Genomic DNA, 22,874 nt, shown 5'->3' with positions numbered 1-22,874 from the left:
CCTCTGTTCTCACCAGTCTCAATGCTTAGCTCCCTTTGCTTGCAAGCTGGATTTCTATTCTTCCTCGGTCATGAATTCGAATCCCTATCAGTTGCCTCCCCTTAGCCTGACCCAGTTCCTCCTTTTTATGATCTTTCCTTTGGTCTCTGGTTTCCCCCACCTTTAAAAGTTCTCACAGTGTCAGCATTAGGCCCAGGTGCCTCCGCTTTAAGTTCTTGTATAATCTGGCATGTTTTAGCATCAAGTGACCCAGACTGCACTGTATAGCAAAGCCTAAGAAATGTCAAAGTACAGATTTAGCAAAGAGGCTTCTGGGGCTCAGAATTCCTATTCACAAGAAAGCTGGAAGATGGATGGGGATGAGTAAAGTAGTTTCATGGGAAGCTCATGGGATGCAGGAGCCATGGTGGGGGCTGGCGGGGGGGAGGCAGACGTCGATGGCAGTAATGCAAGTCAGTATATGGTTAGGGATGGAGATGCAAAGGTAGCTCAGGTTGGGGAGGATATATTGACCAGGTCAGTGGGTGAGATTACCAAAGCCTTGAGTCAGATTTCAGCTGGTACCTGTGTACTCAACCTTTTTTTTTTTTTTTTTTAGTAAGGTCTGATATTGTGAAACAAATGTATATTGGTTATTTTTAACCTTGACTCAGGTGGACCATTTGGACAAAACTGCACCAAAAATTGTTCACCTCCGTTGTTCTTCCGATGTGGAGCACCTGAAAAATGGCAATTATGGGATTTACATTACTGCCAGGTCCTTGAAGGCATACGACCCCGATACAGAAGAGGATAAAGTCATTTTTAAGATTTTACGAGGTCCACGTTATGGCTACCTGGAAAATATAACAACAGGTGTTGTGTTCTTTAACCTCTTCATATGATGATCTAAAACATCTTGAGACACACTGGGGCAGATTTCAAACCCTGTGCCCCTATCAAAATATAGAACCTCTCAGCTGTGGTAGAACAAACTGAGTTCTGATTCTAGACTTCTTTGGGAGGCTGGACTATGATAAGAAAGTTCCAATACCAGAACCCAAATATAAGTCCGTAATGAATTCTAAACACCCTAGTAGCATATTTTGTAGCTGCAACTCAAGAACTGCTTTTTGCAAATGAAGCTTGAAACATCAGTGTAGAAAGGGACAAAGCCCTGATGTATCACAGATGTGTTATAAGCTAAATGGCAGGAAAAACAATGATAAATAGTGAACAAAGGAAGCGATTCTGTTCCCAGGTCATTTGATGTGATGTCCCTTGGGAACTGGATAATTGCTGGGCGGGGTGGGTTAGTAAACACTGCAGTGCACTATGCAGAGGAAAGGGTAGATTTCCGGAAGATCTATGTACTATGCTGCAGAATTCAAAGAGTTAACAAAGAAAAAGTTTTATAATAATCAGTTCAAATCATGTGGCTTTTGCTAACTCTTGTTTAACTGGATTTTGATTTATCTTAATGTTTTCCCTCTTTCCCAGGTGGATTTATCCAGGAAGGATTCAGCCAAAAGGATTTAAATGGCAAAATCATACTTTATGTCATCAATCCATCCTGGGAGGTGAATTCAGACAGCTTGGAGTTTCAAGTCACAGATCCCACCGGAAACTCTGCTGCCCCCCAAACGTAACTTAGATTTTCTATTCTAAACAGTTCAATACAATGTGCATGACTTGTGCATTGGGACTACTTTCTGCCTTAAGTCAAATCAGCTATTGTTGGTTTTGAAGCTGAAGAAAAAAAATTTGTATACAGTTTCACAGGTTCATATTGCAGCATTTTTTCAGGAAATTCCGAGTAAAAGACTAAAGAGATATTCCTTATGAATGACTGTAAAAGAATGGGGAGCTGTTGTCCTTTTGGACTGAAGAAATACAAAGGACCAGTTTTCAGTCAAATACTACATTTCTCACTCTACATGACCACGCACACACACACACACACATGCTCTTATTCTCCCCTTTACATTACCCTTTCAGAGAGGTATAAAGGGGCCTAAATGTAAATGAGAACGAGGCCCATAAACTTGGAGTTCAAATACTGCCTTGGACCAGGTTGTCAGCTTCACATACATCCTCTTGCAGCTGGAGGTCACTCTAGGCCTGTGCTGAGAGCAATGGCCTCCCAAAGCAACAAATAGAAAACATCAAGTAATAAAAACTGTATGGGCTATATTTTGCATGGGTACATTGAGGGGAGAAAATGCAGGGACCCTCTTCTCCCCACTCATGTGTGGCAAACATTTTAACAGGCATCCACTGAAGTTTCACCTTAGCCTATAATAAACCCCATGAATCCTGTGTGTGTGTGTGTGTGTGTATTAGTTGATATGATACTGGGGAATCAGTTCATTTGTTTCCCTCATTTCAGCTAAAATACTCTTTGAGAACAATAACTAATGAAGGAGACAGCATCACTTTGGAAGTAAATTAAGCTAACCAGAATCAAGACCACTTTAATTCTGAATGAGAATGTCCATACAGGGATTTAATGCAATTTAACTGATTTAGTTTACATTCACACTCTTAGTTAATTCAGATTAACTTTGTGTGTTTCTGTGCAGACAAGTCCTTAGTGAGCAAAATTCTATTTGGCTGGAAATGTTTCTATTTTATTTCTGAAAATTCAACTGAGTGTTGAACCAGCTTGTTTAATTTGAGGTGAACAAGAAAGATGGTCAGGGCTATCCACGTGTGCTACACTTGGTGTCTACAAACCAGACCCCATGGAAGAAAAAAAGAAGTTGATTTCACAAGAACTATCTGAACATTGCTTCACCATGGAGTAGTGAGAAAAGGCATTGATAATTGGGACTGAAGTTAATGCAGTACCAGACTATGTCAATAGATGCCTCTATAGTCAACCTCATATGAGCCTGGCTAACCTAGGCACTTTGTTATAGCACTGTACAGTCTCAAAGGTGAATTATTATTGTACACATTTTTCCCACTATGTATGTAAAGACCACTTACCCACCATTTTGATGCAGCCACCTCTGGGATGGAATCTGGGAACTATTGTATGTCAGCACCAGGGCACCACATTTTTTTAGGAAGGAAGCTGAAGAATAACAAAAAGAACAGGAGGACTTGTGGCACCTTAGAGACTAACACATTTATTTGAGCATCAGCTTTCATGAGCTACATGCATCCGATGAAGTGAGCTGTAGCTCACGAAAGCTGATGCTCAAATAAATTGGTTAGTCTCTAAGGTGCCACAAGTCCTCCTGTTCTTTTTGCGGATATAGACTAACACGGCTGCTACTCTGAAACCTGAAGAATACGAGTTTCTCCCATTGAAAATTCAGGGGAAATTTTAGAGAGGTAGAATGTACAGTAATTAACTGGACTGGAGTTTGGCCAGGACACCAGGGTGTTGGTTTTTTAATGAAAAACTCCAAATTTAACCTTGCATTAAAATGGTGGAGTTGGGTTTATCTGAATGTGTAATACAATTATAGCACACTCAAAAAATAGTGATGACTTGAAAGTGCATATCATTTCAATAAAAGCACAAACATTGATTTGAATGATGCTGAATTAGTACAGGATCAGACTTTGAACATTTCCTGAAACGTGGATAGGCTGAGGATGACTATTCTAATTCCTAGTGCTATACAGTGTGCTTTACAATACATGAAAAAATTAAAGGTCCCTCTGTTGTGACTCTGAGGATGTAACTTAGGCCTTCTCTACATTGGGGGAGTTTCCTGGCATAGCTGCAGAGGAATATCTATTCTGCTCTATCTGTTCTGGTATAATTTAGCTATTCCAAAATAACTCCCCTGTATGGGCACTGAGTTCTGAAATAAAAGTGATTTTATTCTAGATTAATTAGGTAAAGAAAATCATCTTCATTTTGGAACTGAGTGTTCTCAGAGGGGAGTTATTCCAGAAGAGCTATACTGGAATAGTATTTGTGCTATGGCTGTGTCAGTCAGTTTCCTCATGTAGAAAAGCCAAGAGACAAGAATGATACTCAGGAAATCACATCAGATGCAGTAAGATGTGAAGACATTGCCAAAGAGGAGCTCATTGCAGAAACGATGGATGATTGACATCATGGTTTCAAAGCACTCACCAACGCATCCTCGGGGTCCTTGTGATCCTCAGAAATATGCAAAGGCCTCATTGTTCTTCTTCAAGGCATACATTTATAATATCAATTTTTATCTTTTAAGCCTCTGATGTGAAACCATTTCCAGCAGCCCACACACTAACATTACACTTGGTATATAGGTTTCAGAGTAGCCTGTCATTATGCAAGGCACTGCATTTAGCCGTATGGAGTGGAAATCTATCAACTTGGTATATAGATAGTCTGTACATTACAAACTTTACAAATTGGTTCAGAAGGAGTTTGTTTCCCCATTAGTGCCAAGGCTCTGTGTGTGTGTGTGTGTGTGTGTGTGTTGGGGATAACATCCAGTAGCACTAGAGATGGTCATACCCCCAAAAGTTTGGAAGCTTTCTAGATAATGATTCATAAGTGGCATTGCTGAGGCATTCTCTCAGTTCATCTCTGACTCTCCACTCAGCCCCTTCTTTAAGCTCAACCCTTCAAGAGGGTTCATCCCATGTTTTCCTCCACCATTCCCAACTTGTGACTTTACAGTAAGTCCAGCCCAATTCCCTCCTAAGTGATTCTGTGGGGTGTTTTATACAAGATTTGAATTCAGCAGTTTCTGGGAGCTGGTTTGAAAGGCAGCCAGAGTTGCCTGTGGGAATAGAGGAACCACAGGGGTGGGGCATGTTGAGTAGGTAAGGGGTCTGGATCCCGGCAGAGCTGTAAGAAGGAAGAGGCAATGATACAGGGAGAATACTGGAGAGTCACAGTAAAATAAAACTAAATGGAGGGAAGAAACAATGGATTTATTTGAAATCAAACAGGAGAGAGAGAATCTGGCTTAGCCAAACAGATCCTAGGATCAGATCTTGGTCCCATAGAACCATAACTTCCACTGACTTAAGTGAGAATAGGATTTGGCCCTGAGAAGATGTTCACATCTGGTTCAGTGGGTAGGTGAAGACTCAGTTGGAATTCTTAATTTATTTAACTGTTTCTCCTATCTCTAATTAACACAATCTCACAAACAAACCCACTGGTTTGAAAACAGAAACTTGCTGTGTGTATTCACTGAATCAACAATCAAGAGAGAAATGTCACTTGTACCAAAGCCATAGTCAGCAGGAGGGATCCCTGTGGACTGCAAAAGAGTTTTTCACACAGATTTTCTTTCCTCCTCTCGTCCCCCCCCCTCCCCCCCACAGTCTGGAACTGAGGTGGTCTCAAATTGAAATGCAACAAGCTGAGTACGAAGTATGTGAGAATGTGGGAATGTTGTCTTTGAAAATCACCAGATCGGGGCACTCCATAGACTCTGCCTTTATTGCAGTGAAGGTACGGTTAAACATAAAGTTCGGGTTGGAAGTGAATAATGATCTGGGGCAGTTACTTTTCTTCTTATAATTACATGAGCTGTTTGATTGGGTCGGTAAGCAAGTAATCATGCGCTATATCAGCAAAGAGGCAATACGGTTCAAGCTGCGTTTGTCAAGACTCTGTTCTTGCTCGTACAGTGTTAATACAGTTTCTCTGACTAGCATAGCATATTTTGGTTCAGCAGCTTATAACACAACTAGATCAGGGGTTGTAGACTGATGGCAGTAAATAGCTCTAACTGAGAACATAGAGTCTGATCCTATCCTCGCTGAGGTGGAAATTTTGTCATTGATTTCAGTGGGGTTACGATTGGATCCAAAATGGTATATCTCAGGCTGTTTTTCCCTTTATCGTGCATAGGATTGTTTACACCAGTGGTTCTCAACCTATTTATCATTGTGGGCCGCAGATTCAGCCCACAAAGTGTTATCTGGGCCCAGGTTGAGAACCAGTGTCCCCCGCCTAACCCCCTGCCACACACAAACCCCTATGCTCAGCACCCTCTGCCCAGAGACACCTCCACAGAGTGGGGCCAGGAGTGGAGAACTGAGCGTGGGATGGGCGGCAGGGACTGCAACCCCTGCTGTGTGGGGCCCCAGAACCCCAACCCTGCTGTTTGGGGCTGGGCGGCAGCTGGGATCCTGGAGCCCACGACTTTAGCGCACAGCTGAGCTGGGCCGCAGCTGTGTGCTAATTGGACCGCATGCGGCCCGCTGGTTGAGAACCACTGGTTTACACTCTAAGGGTCATATTCTGGTTGGTACTGAGCATATGGCACTTGTAGGCCAGATAAATCAAGCCCAGCAATAAGAATATAGGGTGGAAATTGGCCTCCCAAATTCTACCTCCTGTGAAAAGTCATGGAGAGTCATGGTTCCCCCTGCTTCCTCATGTGTATGTACATGCCCACCCTGACTAGGCAATGGTGCCCATGGATAGCCCTGCACACAAACTATTCCTACTCTCAGTAGAAATGGGAGCACAAGGCCCCCAAGTGAAGGGCTGGATGCTGCCACACAGTAATGCTGATGTTGTAGTGTAACGACGCACTGTTTGGGTATATCTACACCTTAGCCCGTGCTCCTCCCTATGTTTTTGCCACACAGCCCCTACCATCCACATGCACAACTCTCAGGCTTGTACTTATTTGCACTTTGAACCCATGCTTGCTTGGTTTAAAGCCCAAGTGGTGTTTTATCTTGGGCTGGAACCCACCAACTCTGCAGTGAGGATACCAGCGGCGGTAAGATCTCTCAAGAGCTGATAATCCTCAAATGCCCTTCCCACAATTCCCCCAAGGGACAGACCAATTCTCCTGCAATTGACTCAATTGACTGGGAAAGAATCCCAGAGCATATCAGTGCACAGAACTATGGGACATGTTCCCAGACACACAGGTGAGTGCAGAAACAGTAAGGACACAGTAATGCAGGAAGGCTGTGAGGATGCTTTTACTCTGGCTAGGCTAACCCCAGCTCCAATCACCCAGGCCAGCTGTCTAGTGTACACTTTCAGGGAGCTATTATATCTGTCTCCAAGTGCCAGCTATAACTATGGCCCCAGATTTTGCTGAATAAAAATGCTAAGTGATACTATTTGTGTAGTGATTTGAGAAGCAAAAGGACAAGATGCGCAATAAGCTTTTATATTATGACTTTTAACCCAAAGCAAGGTTGGAATTGAGGTTTTTTCTCCTGTTTGAACTGGCAAGATTTATTTTTCTTCCTATTTCTTTTCTCACTCAAGTGTCACAGTGAACCGTACAATACTGTGTGTGTCTTTGAGACCTCACAGAGTATGGTGATGAATATCCATAGTAGGTTGAAGCATTCACTAGACTGCATTGGTTTGGTTAAATAGACTAAAAAGATTTGGAAAGACTGAGCTTCTCCATTGTATGGAATTTTCTGTTTAACTTCTTCTTAGGTTAATGAAGTGTCTGCTACATTGGGAAAGGATTTTACTGTGACTCCCTCTAAGCTCATTCAGTTTGATCCAGGTACGTAGTGGTATATCAGTTTTAATTTTACAATGAATTAATTAATTGTGAAATGTGCCATATTGGAGAGCAAAGTCTTTTAATGCAACAGTTCTCAACCTTTCTCTTTCTGAGGCTCCTCCAACATGCTATAAAAATGCCATGGCCCACCTGTGCCACAACAACTGTTTTTCTGCATACAAAAGCCAGGGTCAGCGTTAGGAGGTAGCAAACAGGTCAGTTGCCCAGGGCCACATGCCACAGGGAGCACCACAAAGCTAAGTTTCTCAGGATTTGGCTTCAGCCCTGGGTGGCAGGCTTCGTGGCCCTAGGCTTCAGCCCCAGGCGGTGGGGCTTCAGCTTTCTGCCCTGGCCTCCAGCAAGTCTAATGTCAGCCCTGTTGGCGGACACCCTAAAACCTGCTTGCAGTCCCTCATGGGGCCCCGGACTCCTGGTTGAGAACCACTGTTTTAACTCATCAGTTGAAAAGGTAAAGCAAGGTCATTGCCAGTGCAATCTTCCCCACCCTAAATGCAAACCACTCAATGGACTGATCAGTCTCCACCTCCTATCATTTCTTGGCCTCTCTGCTGAGACCGCCAACAAACGTGGCAATTACTGCCAAGCATAATGGAAGCTTTGTTGAGGGCTTTCACATTTTTATCATTTGTGTCTGAATGCTAAATTGTGCAGAGGGACTCCCTCCAATTGCTTCTAATATAGCTCATGGAAGAGAACTCCAAATGGCAGACACAATATTTATTTTCTGAAGTGAGATGATGTAATTTTCATTATGCCCTTTTTAAAGAGACAGATGCTTATCTGCTATCCTTTGCAGAAGTACAGGATGGTAGTTTAACGAATAATAGAAATGGAAGAAGTGCTGCAGAACAATATAACTACTATCATCTACACATTTTTGACTTGCCATTTTGTGATGCGCTTCCCTGTGGCGCACTTTCCTACCAAGATGATAAATGTCCTGAACTTTCACCATGACGAGAAATCAACTTCTCACCGTAGTTCCAAACACAAAGTGTATCTTCTTGACTTTATCAAGCTGCTGATGTAGCTGGGGAGACTACGTAGATTTTGTTTCATATAGTACTGCATTACTGCTGAGAGAACATTATATAAAATTATATGCAATGATATATTCCCCATAAAAGTACAGTTAATAATACATTAAGATTGCAGATAAATTTAAATCAAAATCCCAGATATGAACATGTCTGATGTTTGGGTCCGGATTCAGATTTGAATTTTGCAGTTTGGGGCCCATCTCTGGGTAAGACAGTACCTGAGCTAACAGTACAGTAGTAAATGTAATGGAGTCCTATATAGTAGAATGGTAAAAGCGACACTTCAGTGCCAATTTAGGTATGAAGCGTGGCTAACTCGGTAGTGAAAAGAAGGATGTTCTTGTTGTTGAAAGAAGAAAAGGAGTACTTGTGGCACCTTAGAGACTAACCAATTTATTTGAGCATGAGCTTTCGTGAGCTACAGCTCACTTCATCGGATGCATACCGTGGAAACTGCAGCAGACATTATATACACACAGAGATCATGAAACAATACCTCCTCCCACCCCACTGTCCTGCTGGTAATAGCTTATCTAAAGTGATCATCAAGTTGGGCCACTTCCGAAATATATAATATATATATATATAGTGTATATAATGTCTGCTGCAGTTTCCACGGTATGCATCCGATGAAGTGAGCTGTAGCTCACGAAAGCTCATGCTCAAATAAATTGGTTAGTCTCTAAGGTGCCACAAGTACTCCTTTTCTTTTTGCGAATACAGACTAGCACGGCTGTTACTCTGAAACCTGTTCTTGTTGTTAAGAAACTAGAATGGGATTCAGGACATCTGGATTCAGTTCCTGGCTTTCCCACAGATTTCTTGTGTGATCAGAATTTTTATCAGATAGGTTGAGATTCTCACCCTTGCTCTGTTCCTTTTATGCCAGGTAAAATGGCCATAGCAGTGTAAAGGAGATCCTAAAAGCCCCAGAGCCAGGTTGGGGAGGATTTCCCTGGCAAAGAACTGCAGAAGGCAGCCATAAGGTCCCCCTAGCAACCCCTAATGTAGGGATTCTAGGCAGTGGTGAGGCCAGTACGGCAGCCTAGAGAAGTTGCTGTAATTTACATAGGTCCCAAGCTGTGAAGCAGCCCCAGATCAGGAGGGTGCAAAGATGCTTAAAGTCACACTAGCCCACCTCTGCCTGGGCAGAGTTTAGTGCTGTGCCTCTAAGAATCTGGTTTTTCACATATAAAGAATAACTAGGCAAGAGAACCCATTTGCTTTCAAAATTACCTCCGGCTCCTTTGTAGATGCAGGCCCAAGTTGTCAGCACTAACTGTGCCTGTGCATATTTTCTAGACATAATCTAGGACTTGACTTCTGGAAATGTGGCCCACAGAGTTCAGACTGCTTCCTGAAATGCCCACTGAGATTATGCCAGTGGTGCCAGGAGTAAAATTTCAATTACAAAACATCACCATGATTATAAAAGAAATGAGAAATATCTGTGGAAACCTCAAACAAACGACACTTGTTTCATGGGAAAATAGCCTAAGCACTTATCTGCATCTGAAAAACAGAAGATAAGGGGGAGGTGATAAGCAAATTCCAACCCAACCATGTGGAGTCTGCAGTGGTGAATCTCTCAGTTGGAATCTCAGCTTTTGTTGTGAAAAAAGGCAATGCAAGCAGTGTTTTGGCTACAGAGATGCCATAGGACTGCAGTCTTTGCCTGGCTATCACATAGGAAAATTTGTGACAGTTCAGTTAAAAGACTAATCAACAAATTAAAATTTGCTGGAAATGTTTCAGCTTTGACATAATGGGGAAGTACAGGTCTAATTTCTAGGTAACTTCTGGTCTTTTTTTAGAGACATATTAGAGAGGGTGGATGGCCATAAAGCAATAAACCCAATAGGTGGGGGAATCTGTTCACTTTCCTAGCACACCTCTGAAATCACTGATTCTTCCCAATGGCTGACGGGAGTATTCAGCACAGAGAGGGTGGAAGATACGGATGGAATAGCAGCAACAGAGTAGGAGCAGATAAAAAAATTGTATTAAGGGCACTCCCTCTGTGGCAGTTTTGGCCGAAGAGTGGGTGTCTTCTGCTCTGGATAACAGTGCAGAACCAGAGACCTTGTCATTAGACTTTTTACTTTAAATTAAAAAATGCAATAGAGGATGTTGAGACTAGTGTAAAAAAAACCAAACACACACCCTAAATGCTTTGGGTTCTGACGACCTAGGAGGTCACCTCTCCTTCACCAAATGCCTAAGATCAGCTGATGCACTCAACCTACCGTTCTTTAGATTGAAACATCTAGAGGTTGTGGGCAGAGTATTTTCAGTGCAAGGCCCTTAACTGGGATATACTCCCCTCCATTGTCCGGCTACTCTGGGAAGCTAATGCTCTGAACTTGGTGCAGGGAAGTGTACATTGATTCACCCTGGGGGAGGGCAGGCCACTTTACTGTTGTTGTCCTCCCCTGGGGTTTCTACCAGAGGTGGAGGCTGCTTTAGTTTATAAGTGGTATTCCATAAGAGGTCTGCAGGTGGAGGCTGGCTATGGGATATGCTGATCTGGCATATCCCACCCCTCTTTTCCAGCCAGTATCCTTCACTTGTTGTACTGCATGAACTTCCTACACATGCCTTCCATGCTGCCTTACTGCTCTTCCCACTGGCAGATTATCCCCCTGGAAGGTCCTTTGTCTAGCTTTACACTGGCAGGAGCCCCAGATCTGTTGACTTCAGGGCATCGTGTAAAGTAATTTATTTTCTCAGGCTTTATCTTGAGAGGATGCTGGTGTTTGGGTTTATTTTTAATTTGTGGGGAGCGGTCTAATTAGTTAACACTGGTGAACTAATTTGATGTTTATTTTAAAAACACATGCTCAGAGTCCACTGTGATGGACTCATTAAATAAAAATAATAAATTACAAATGAAAGTTAGTGGTGGCATAGGAGCCAATCCAAGCTGATTGAAGTCAACGGGAGTATTTACATTGATTTCAGTGGGCGTTGGATAAAAGCCCATAATCTCAGATTGGAGATGGACCTGAAAGGTAACTAGGAAATGGAGACCAAAAGAAGTGGGAGGCCAACAGAGGCAGCCTAAAAATTAATATTGTATATATGTATCTTACTACATGCATGCGGAACATCCATCTTAACTTTGTGAGTCAGTTTTGTACACAAAAAGAGTACTAATCCAAAAATAGTACTAATAACAATAATGCCCATTCTGGGATCTGGGTCTGACCAACTGAAATGCAACTTTTCTGAATGGAATTGTTTAAAAGAAGGTCTTTGCATTCACCTCTAAAGCCTTTTGTTGTGTGTGTGTAAATATATACATCTATATATATGATTATGATTATTTATTGGTCTTTCAACTAATAACCAGAATAACCCTTTACATTAGAACTACAATCTGTTCTCATTTCCACTGCTGTAAATCTGAAATAACACAATTAAAGCCAGGAATTACTCAAAATTTGTAACAGAGACCAGAAGCTAGCTTCTGAAGTATAGTACTAAAAGTCAGTGTAATTTTTGATTAGTTATGCAAATTTTTTAAATAATTGTAGCATCTCTAGAATTAAGATTCTAAAATAAAAAGAATACATCACATTTCTCTTTAAAATTGCAACTGAACTCCTAAATCTATGTATTGTAGCCATCATTTCCCATGTCTAAGGCAGCTTTTTATTACAGTGTATGCACATGAACTGAATCATCATTGTCCAGGAACAAATTTGGTCTCTTAGTGTTATTTGGGAGAACAGCAGGAGTCCAGTCAGTTGGTATGAGCACAATAGCATACACAAGCTATTCTATTCTAGCTGTAGACATGTTAATTAATATTTTTTTTGACACCCAGATTGATTGAAATAGCAATTAAAGAGTAATTAAAATGTTTACTTCTGGTAGGAATGTCAACCAAGACGTGGAATATAGCAATTACTTATGACGGATTAGAGGAAGATGATGAGGTCTTTGAAGTAGTTCTGAACTCCCCTGTGAATGCAGTTCTTGGCACCAGGACAAAAGCTGTAGTGAAAATTCTGGACTCAAAAGGAGGTATTCTCTTTTGATCATCATCTTTAAAATCTGGAGCAATCTTGGCTGAGTAGCTACTTACTTTCAACAACACTTACCTTCAAATCAAAATGCTTAATTTAAAAAAAAAAAAGAAAACAGGATTGACAGTTGCAGATCCGTTTATTCTCTCACATAACTCTATTCTTCCTCTTAGGAAACATAGCATGGAGAAAGCAACAAGTACAAAAGAAAAAAACAACAAGCATTTTAGATTTCAGCATTCATCATTATTTTCAAAGGAATTTATTTTGAAGGTCCACTAAAATGTTTTTCTGGTGATTGTATAACAGTTGTTGCACTCCTTTGGGAAAGATGTCAGAAAAAAATCTAACAACAGAACCCAGCCCTTAAAATAAATTCTGTAGTATCCGACTGGTTTGAGCAATTGTTCTACAATACTGTAGCATTTTTCAGTGATTAAGTGTGGAGTGTTTTAATGTGGAAACGGATGAGGAAAATACCAATACTTATCTAGACAGCTAAATTCTTTGAAGATTGAAGAATATTCTTCTCTCTAACTGCCTAGCACAGTGCTTCTCAAACTTTTGTACTGGTGCCTCTGAGTGCGACCCCCCCCATAAATTAAAAACACTTTTTTATATATTTAACACCATTATAAATGCTGGAGGCAAAGCCAGGTTTGGGGTAGAGGCTGATAGCTTGCAACCCCCCATGTAATAACCTCTCGACCCCCTGAGGGTCCCGACCCCCAGTTTGAGAACCCCTGGCCTAGCAGAACAGCATTACCCATACAAATGTGAAAATGAATTTGGGTTAGTTTTGCAAAGGTCATTTTTAAAGGTTCATGGGCTGATTTTCTGTCTAGTAACTGGGATGACCAGACATCTCAATATTAGGGGCTTTGTCTTATATAGGCAGTTATACCCTCCTCTTCCCCCGCCCACAAAAATAAGTGTCCAATTTTTCACACTTGCTATCTGGTCACCCTATTGGTAACACTGATGTAAATCCAAATTACTCAACTGAAGTCAGAGATTCATCAGTGTAAAACTGGTTTGAGAGGAAAATAGGACCATGTCAAAGTGTGAAAAAGAAGGCACCTATGACTGATTGCTTGCTACCCAAATGACTGATAAGGAAGGCACCTGGGACCAACTGGCTGCTGCTGATACATTGATAGGGAGAGATACCTGGGCTTTATAAGGCAGAGAAGAATGGACAGGAGAGGGAGAGAGCTTTGTGTGAGAAATAGCCAAACAGGGGGGGATTGCAGTTGGAGACAGAGAAGAGTAACTGGGGAGCTGTTTGAGGTGGTGCTGAGCTCTTAATAAGACTCCTGAGGGAAGCAGTTGGGGAAGCCTTCTGAAGGTGTCACCTGAGGATCCAGGGAGCACAGGTCCAAGAAGAGGAGCTCAGTAACTCAGAGGACTCCAAAGGGAAAGATAATAAGGAGCAGCCAGGGCGGGCTGATGAGCTGTGTTATCTGGGGAAGCTGAAGAGGAGAGGGACTATGAAAGGGAATAGATAGGCCTCAGAAAGGAGTGGTGGTGCCCAGTGGAAGATCTGAGAGACTTATTTGGAGCTTCAAAATAGACAGACCTTCAGTAAAGGAGGGTTTGTATCTGATGTGAGACTGGGACAAAAGAGACTGTGTTTGAGTGTATGGTAGGGGCATTGGTGTGTGTGACGGCCTTGTTGGACTTATTGGTTGTCTCCTGGGTGAAGGGAAACTGAGGCCAGCTGCTGCAGAACCATGTGAGGGTCAGAAGAGAGTGTTACAGAATATGTGTGCTCATTTACAGGGCAGCAAAATTTTTTTGGGGTTGAGAGAAAATCATTAGGGCATAAATATTTCCAAAATTGTTCATTATACCTGAAAGTCTATGGACCAAGTGTGTACCTTCAACAAGTACCTCTTAGTGCATTTGATTTTCAGGGAGTTGATTTTATTTACTTGTACCAAAGTATTTATACTTTTATGACTCACAGACAATACTATACACAAATGCTCTTTTCCTCTAGGTAAATAAATAGGAGAAATGAGGACTAGTGAATAAATAGCAAATCGGCAACATTAGATGAAAAATCATCCAACTTTTAATGACAAGCTGTTTCAGTGCCCTAGTCAATGTGACCAGCTATCTGCTCATGTAAAATGAACTGACCATCTGCCATCTTGTATGCTTTCAGGTCAATGCAGCTCTTTCCGTTCCTCTGGCCAAAACAAGCCCAATTTACGGGGGACAGGCGCATTGCTTCCAGTTTCCTCAGGGTCCTCATCGCCCTCCAATCCTGGCACTGTTCACTTGGAAGAAATCCCGCTGTCCTCTTCCAGAGTGATGATGGTGGATAGAGGGGATGTGTTACAGGAATTCAACTTGGTGAATCTGTCAAGGATGAGGCTTAGAGCTGTCAGAAATGGCAAAATAGTAAGGCAGATCTATTTTATGGTGATGGGATGATAATATATATTTTTTAAAACCGTGATTTTACCTGAATTTACTGTAACTAGGAAATATCTGTGCATTCAGTGGATCAGACTTAAGAGCTTTTTAAGAATATACTGTATCTTCTGAAAGCCTTGACACTGAGGAGCTGTCTATATGAGAAAGACAGATGGAGTTGAGGAAGGAAATGTGTATCAAACAACAAACCAAAATAATGCAGATTCGGATGGGGTGGCTTCTCAGCTGGGGTAAATCAGCAGAGCTCTATTGAAATTAATGGAACGAGGTCAATTTACAGGAGCTAATCATCTGATCCTGAAGATACTAGAAAATAAACAAGGAAATAAAATTTACCTAATTTGGAAAAAAAAACAGTGGAGACACCTCATTAGGCAGATTTCATGTACACTGATTTGATTGGGACATGACTGTGATCTTTAACTGTTATGTAAAGAGACTATGAGCACACCTTTGTGTGTCAGGCCTGATCTACACATAAAATTCAGGTCGATACAGCTATGGCACTCGGGGGTGTGAAAAATCCACACCCCTAAGCGCTGTAGCTGTGACAATGTAGCTCCCAGTGAAGACACAGCTTGGTGGATGGAAGAATGTTTCCGTTCCCCTAGCTAATGTTTCTCAGGGAGATGGAGTTCTACAGTGACAGAAAAACCTTTTCCATTGCTGTAGGCTGTCTACACTATGGGGTTATGCTGGCATCGCTACAGTGCCATAACTATGCTATTATAGTGGCAAAGAGTCCTGTGGCACCTTATAGACTAACAGATGTATTGGAGCATAAGTTTTCGTGGGTGAATACCCACTTCGTCAGTTGCTCCAAGATGTCTGTTAGTCTATAAGGTGCCACAGGACTCTTTGCCACTTTTACAGATCCAGACTAACACAGCTACCCCTCTGATACTATGCTATTATAGTCCCTGTAATGTAGGACATTTTTAATTGCCCACTTTCAGATATCATCCGCCTCCATTGTAGGGGAAAAAAATTAAAACCAAGAATAAAATCTGTAGTGTTTGCTAACCTAGATTATCTAACCAGCAACCTCAATGAGACTTTCACAAAAAGTTTCAGATAGCTACCTGTTTCTATATTGTGTAGATATGCCAAACTCATTTCACTGTCTGGCCTTTTCAGGTTCATCCTTCGTCTGTGTTAAGCAATGGAACCCATGTGGCTTTTAAAGTAAGAATATTATGATGTGGCTTCTTCTATGATTCTTTCCTTATTGTGTCTTACCTTAGCTGCATGTACTACAACTTTAATAATTTGATGTAGCTAATACTGACTGCACTGTCTCATTCTCTTCATCTTTTTCTTTTGGGGGGGGTCTCTTCCCCTTGATTGACAATAATTTGTGTTTCAAAATTCCTTTCCATTTTTGTGAGGAGAATTTTGAAGTTGCTTATGAATGGTAATCCTCTCCCTTTTTTTTTTTTTTTGGTGTTACTTTTAAAATCAAGTATCATGGATTGGTGTCTCTCAGAGTAGAGGATGACACCTCATCAGCTAATGCAAACAAGGCTAACAAGTCAATAATTAACCAAGGGCAGGCAAAGATAAATGTGATATCCTCCAGGAAGACAGAAGTCCCACAAGCTGATAAGGCAGAGCTGATGTCTGAATCACACTCTAGCCAACAGGTATGAAGACCTTTTGTTTCATATGAGTTTTCACCATCTGTTTTAACTCAAGCTGTTATCTTGAGAGGATTTAACACCTCTGAGATCTCCAGTCCAATTCCACCTGCAAAATTTACTCTTCTAGTTCTTAGTTTAGACTAATTTAGCCAATACATGGATAAATTAACAACTCAACCCATTTAGCATTAGCATGTCACCATAGGCACCGACTCCATGGGTGCTCTGGGGCTGGAGCACCCACAAGGGAAAAAAGTAGCAGTCCTGCGGATCAGCACCTCCTGCCCACCAGCAGCCCCGCCGATCAGCTCCTCCCCCTCCCTCCTGGTGCCTCCTGCCCGCTGTGGATCAGCTGTTCAGCAGCGTGCAGGAGGTGCTGTGCGGGAGAGAGAAGAGCAGGGGCAGGAAGAGGTGGGCTTGGGGGCTTGGAGGAAGGGGTGGAGTTGGAGCGGGGCCTGGGGGAGAGCAGGGGTTGAGCACCCCCCATGATCTGAGTAAATCAGCGCCTATGCATGTCACAATCTTTTGAAGTAAAAACTGACCATTTATTCTGTTCCATAAAACCATTTTGCTTCAATGTGTAAATGTTATTTCCTTTTTCAGGACCTGGTCCTCTCCTTTCCAAAGAGCTGCACGCCTGATTTAGATGGGCTCTTGCATTTTGAAGAAGGCACCCAAAACTTATTTCAGTGTGATGGAATTTCGTGGAAGTTATGGACTTCAGAAAGCAAGGTAACTATTGTCTGCCCTTTGACAGGTTTCAGAGTAGCAGCCGTGTTAGTCTGTATTCGCAAAAAGAAAAGGAGGACTTGTGGCACCTTAGAGACTAACCAATTTATTAGAGCATAAGCTTTCGTGAGCTACAGCTCACTTCCTCAGATGCATCCTGTATCTGTACAAGTTTTTTCATGCAGTTGATAGATTTCCACTCCATACGGCTAAATGCAGTGCCTTGCATAATGACAGGTTTCAGAGTAGCAGCCGTGTTAGTCTGTATTCGCAAAAAGAAAAGGAGGACTTGTGGCACCTTAGAGACTAACCAATTTATTAGAGCATAAGCTTTCGTGAGCTACAGCTCACTGCTTATGCTCTAATAAATTGGTTAGTCTCTAAGGTGCCACAAGTCCTCCTTTTCTGTCTGCCCTTTGTGTGCATTTAATTTAAAGCTTCCCCAGTGTTGAATTGTATAGTCCTTTCCACAAGGGATTTTAGTTTATTGTAATAGAGATTTTGTGTTTTGATTGATACATTCAGGTTTCCCTTTGGATGAGTAAAAGGGAACACTTCTTTATAAAACATTTTTAAGTAAAAGCACTTCAAGAAAGCTTAATAAAAACCTGTCAAAATACTGTTTCTTGACATGACGGTCTTAAACATCTTCAGGTGCAGTCTCATCAGTGTTGCTTCATCATTAAGCCTCAGGAATGTGTGCCTGTCAGATGTATGCAGCCCCAACAGACACACTTTTAGACATGTTGGTATGAAATGATGAAGAGTAGGGGCCTGATTCACTGGTATGTTAGGGATGCTGTGGTGGTGCAAAGCAGTCCTATACCGGGCTACCAGGGCTTCCACTACATAGGAGGATCTCTGAGTGGTGTATCACTGCAGTAGTGGCTTCTCATACCACCCTCTTCCTGCCTACTAGTGGATTCAGGGTGGCTAGGGCTCCATGCCCCCAGCTGATCTCCAGCTGACATTGGCAGCCAGCATACAGTAGCCAGGTTGTTCTAAATTATATTGCAGACCAGTCTGGCGTTCTGATGCCCTGGGTTCAAGATGGCTTAGGGCTTGTGTCGATGAACAGTTGGCATGCAGCAAGCTGGAATGTAAAACTAAAGTGCACTAGGGAGCTGTGCACTAACTGGCTGCATGGACCCTGCTACCATGCACTAAGAGTTCTGTAGTGTGCTTTGACCTACTTCCATTTCAAAGCAGAGTAGGCCAATGTGCACTACAAAACTCCTAGTGCATAGTAGCAGGGTCCACACGGACATTAAGGGCTTGTCTACACTGGCAAGATTCTGCACAGTAAAGCAGCTTTTTGTGCTCAAACTGCAGACATGTCCACGCTGCCAAGCCACTTTGTGCGCAGAAACTCCTCAGTTGCAGCGCTGCAAAAAAACCACCTCGACGAGACTCATAAGGCTATTTGCCCAGAGGCTCCAGCACACTAATGCCAGTGTAGACACTTGATTGCTTTCTGTGCTGTAATTGGCCTCTGGAGCTGTCCCACAATGCGCTCCACTCATTGTTTTGAACTCTGCTGCCCTGGAGCCATGTGCCCCTCCCCTTTCAAAGCACCGTTTCTGACAGCCGTTGCATGCTGTGCTGATCTGCTCTGGGACACCAAGCAAACCATTAATGTGAAATGCTTGGGTTGTTGAACACAGAGGCGCGCCTGTGTGTGTGTGTATGTGTGTGTGAGCGTGCCCAGGGAGGGAGGTGGGGGCTGATGTCAGGGTTTCCCTCTCCCCCTGCCTCAGGACTGGTTGCTTCCTGCTGCTGTCTGAACTTACAAGACAGCATGTTGACACACTCTCGTCCCCCAAAAAACACTGTTGCTCCCCCACTTCATACACACACACTCCCTGTCACACACTCTGCCCTCCCCGCCCCCCGCTTCAGTTGAAAAGCAGCTGACCATGTAGTAGGATGCCCATGGAACAATGGGATTGGGAAACCTGCATCATGTGATGCTGTGCCTGCCCTATGAGGCATTGCAAACCCTTCCCAAAGCACCCTGCAGCCAGTCCCACTGTGGGATAGCGACCACAATGCACTGCTCTCTTCGCCGTTGCAAGAGCTGCTAATGTGGCTGCGGTCCAGCATCACAAGGAGCACAGTGTGAGCACGCAACAGCAGTTTAATTCCAGCGTTTTAATAAAAATGGTATCACTTGTGGCACAGAAACTTGCCAGCGTAGACATACCGTTCTGGAACCAACCGCACTGGACAGGGGTGGGGAGGTGGTGCTTCCCGAAAAGGCCAAGCATGGCTCCGCCTACACGCCGCACCCCAAGGCCCCACTTTGGCTGGGCTGGGCTCCCGGGGGCTGGAGCCATGCCGCCTGCCTTCCCGGGACTGGGGAGGCTACAGCAGTGCCGCTGCACGCTCTCCCTCCCGGCGCTCTGGGGTTGGGGAGGATGCAGTGGCACCATCGTATGCTCTCCCTTCTGGTGGCGTGCACTCCCTCGGGTGGAAGGGGCAGGGCTGGGGGCTAGCCTCCCGCAGCCAGCAGTTCACACCCTGCCCATGTGCGCCGGCCAATCATGCCAGCCCAAGGCACGGCCTTCCAAAACACGGGGCCCAGAGCGGTAGCCCCAATTCACCGGACCCTAGGGACTCCCTGGCTGTAGGGTCTGCTACGTACTAATGGTTCATCTACACAAACCCTTAACGCCATCTTTGTACACATCTCCTTTGATGTGTACACTGAGCACTTCTCAGACGCACCAAAGAATCAGGACCTAAAACACAGAGGAAACTCGATGGCCCCACTGGTCACTCTTCACCGTATGAAATGGCAACTAATTCTATCTTGAATCAGTCACACAGTCTGAATTAGATTGTAAACTCTTTTGGACAAGGAGTGATTCTTAATCTCTTTGGGTATGTCTACACTGCAATTAAACCCCTTCATCTGGCCTGTGCCAGCTGATTCAGGCTCACAGGGCTTGGGCTATGGGGATATTTAATTGCAGAGTAGATGTTTGGGCTCAGGCTGGAGCCTGAGCTCTGGGACCCTTCAGCTATGGGACTCATCCAAAATGAAGCCTGAATGTATCAACTAAACACAAAACCTCTATTAAAAAAAAGCTAAAATCCCCTGTGGGAAGGACTGTATAGTCCTGTGGGCCTGAGTCAGCTGGCATGGGTCAGCTGCTGGTGTTCAATTGCAGTGTAGGCAGACCCATAACGTACAGTGCCTAGCACAGTGGAGATCCTGGCTGCTGCTCTAATACATACTATCAGAGAAGAGCAACAAGAATTATTGGAGGCATGGAAAGTATGCCTTACAGGGCGAGACTTAAGGGGCTCAATATATTTAGCATATTGAAGGGAAGGTTGGGAGCTGACTTGCTCATGGGCTGTAAAGTCCATACAGGGAATCAATATCAGAGGGCTCTTTAATTTAGCCGACAAAGACATAAAGTCCAGTGGCTGGAAGTTGAAGTTAGACTATCTCAAACTGGGAATAAGGTCTAAATTTTATTAGTGAGTGTCAAGGTTCTCTCCCCACTCTGAACTCTAGGGTACAGGTGTGGGGACCCGCATGAAAGACCCCCTAAGCTTATTTCTACCAGCTTAGGCTAAAAACTTCCCCAAGGCACAAATCCTTCCTTGTCCTTGGATGGGTAATGCTGCCACCACCAAGTGAGTTAGACAAAGATTCAGGAAAAGGACCACTTGGAGTTTCTGTTCCCTAAAATATCCCCCCAAGCCCCTTCACCTTTCCTGGGGAGGCTTGAGAATAATATAACAACCAAATAGGTAAACCAGATTCTTAAAAAACAGAACTTTATTATAAAGAAAAAAAATAAAAGCACCTCTGTAAAATCAGGATGGAAGATAACTTTACAGGGTAATCAGATTCAAAACACAGAGGATTCCCGTCTAGGCAAAACTTTAAAGTTACAAAAAACAGGGATAAACCTCCCTGTAAGAATAGGGAACATTCACAAGCTAAAAACAAAAGATAATCTAATGCGCCCTTGCCTTATTTACTTACTCTTTTTGCAATATTGAGACTCATTTTAGGATGATTTTAGGAGAAGGAGTTTTCTGACCTGATGCTTCTCTGCTTCCCCAGAGAACACACAACACAGAGCACAAACAAAGCTTCCCTCCCCCCCCAGATTTGAAAGTATCTTCTTTCCCCATTGGTCCTTTTGGTCAGGTTCCAACCAGGTTATTTGAGCTTCTTAACCCCTTACAGGTAAGGAGGAATTCTAGGCTACCCTTAGCTATATGTTTATGACAGTGAGGGTAATTAATCCCTGGAACAGTTTACTAAGGGCTGTGGTGGATTCTTAGTCACCTGAAGTCTTTAAATCAACACTGAATGTCTGTCTAAAATATACATGCAAGTTCAACCACAAGTTTTTGGGCTTCATACAGGAATTACTGGGTGAGATGCTATGGCCTGTTGTGCAGGAGGTCAGTCCTGATGCACTGCAGACACCCCGAGCCCTGGCACACCCCACAGGGCTAAAGCCCTGAACCCTGGTGCACTGAGGAGCCCCATGTCCCAGCACACCTCACGGGGCTGAAGCTCCAAGCCCTGGTGCATCCCGGAACCCTGAATGCGGGAGGCATGGGGAGCTCTGGGAAACACTCTGTGAGAATTTAAACCCTGAATATAGTGTAACTGCTTTGATCTTGTACATACCTACTCCACTAGATGAATATTGCACCCAGTCTATCTTTTGAAGTTACTGATGTTGAATTTAAAAAACTCCTTCAGTTTTATTAATATAAACAAATGTTTGTGTCTGTTTTGATCCTGACGAAGCATGTTAAAGCAGCGCTTTAGAAGGCTGATGCTATTAACAAGTCACTCTGAGAATGAGCAATCTTTTTATTTCAGGATGTTAGCATGAAAAAATGCCCATCTGGATGGAGCCATCATGGCAGCAGCTGCTATTTCCTGATCACAGACCAGAAAGTCACTTGGAATACAGCTGCTCGGGCTTGCCGGGAGCAGTAAGTCTTTTTCAGATTCATCATTTTGTTTGGTAGTTGGGTGTTGCTCCTGCACTGAGCTGCTTCCTATGCTCAGTTGATTCTGTTAACCCCCATTCCATTGATGCTGCACAACTGAGGGTTCTGGCCCAGTCCAAGAACTAATATAAAAATAAAAGCCCAAGAAAGGTTAATCTCAAAATGTTTGTGTTGGATGCTTACCCCCCACTCCTTCTTCAGGATTTCCATTCCTGCAATGCTTTGTTTGCAGTGGTGACACTTTCCTCCACAGCATCACTGAATGGGGAGTTGAGGGAAGTGAAGACTCAATTCCTCACATACTTCGCTCTCCAGCTTGTGACCCCCCACTTTCCTGCTTACAGTGTTGCCAGCTGTTACAATTTTATTTGTGTGTCTCACAATATTCGGTGTTGGTTTTTTTGTTTAAAGCACTCGTTCTTGGAGTCATGTGAAGACATGGGAATTTTGGCTTGCATTTAAACACAAAATTTCTAACCTTCCATCTTGCTGAGAAAAGTTTGAGCCTATACAGTCTTCAAGACTAGAAGGCAA

At 43.2% G+C, this 22,874-nt stretch overlaps 1 protein-coding gene across 1 annotated transcript in view; it reads left to right on the top strand.

The window, feature by feature from the left end:
• Positions 1-22,874, top strand: part of FREM1 (FRAS1 related extracellular matrix 1) — a 103,409-nt gene that overhangs the window by 66,471 nt on the left and 14,064 nt on the right. The window contains exons 26-35 of the mRNA XM_084629298.1: positions 654-855; positions 1,480-1,624; positions 5,269-5,398; positions 7,367-7,439; positions 12,380-12,529; positions 14,702-14,940; positions 16,114-16,161; positions 16,440-16,619; positions 17,220-17,348; positions 22,207-22,322. Coding sequence (XP_084485424.1) covers positions 654-855; positions 1,480-1,624; positions 5,269-5,398; positions 7,367-7,439; positions 12,380-12,529; positions 14,702-14,940; positions 16,114-16,161; positions 16,440-16,619; positions 17,220-17,348; positions 22,207-22,322 — 1,412 coding nt within the window. The remainder of the gene's footprint in view (positions 1-653; positions 856-1,479; positions 1,625-5,268; positions 5,399-7,366; positions 7,440-12,379; positions 12,530-14,701; positions 14,941-16,113; positions 16,162-16,439; positions 16,620-17,219; positions 17,349-22,206; positions 22,323-22,874) is intronic.

Source organism: Lepidochelys olivacea, assembly GCF_965140295.1.
Source record: "Lepidochelys olivacea isolate rLepOli2 genome assembly, chromosome: 5".
NCBI classification, from domain to species: Eukaryota; Metazoa; Chordata; order Testudines; family Cheloniidae; genus Lepidochelys; species Lepidochelys olivacea.
Note: the sequence above shows the minus strand (reverse complement) of the source record. Positions and strands in the feature narration are given on the sequence as shown.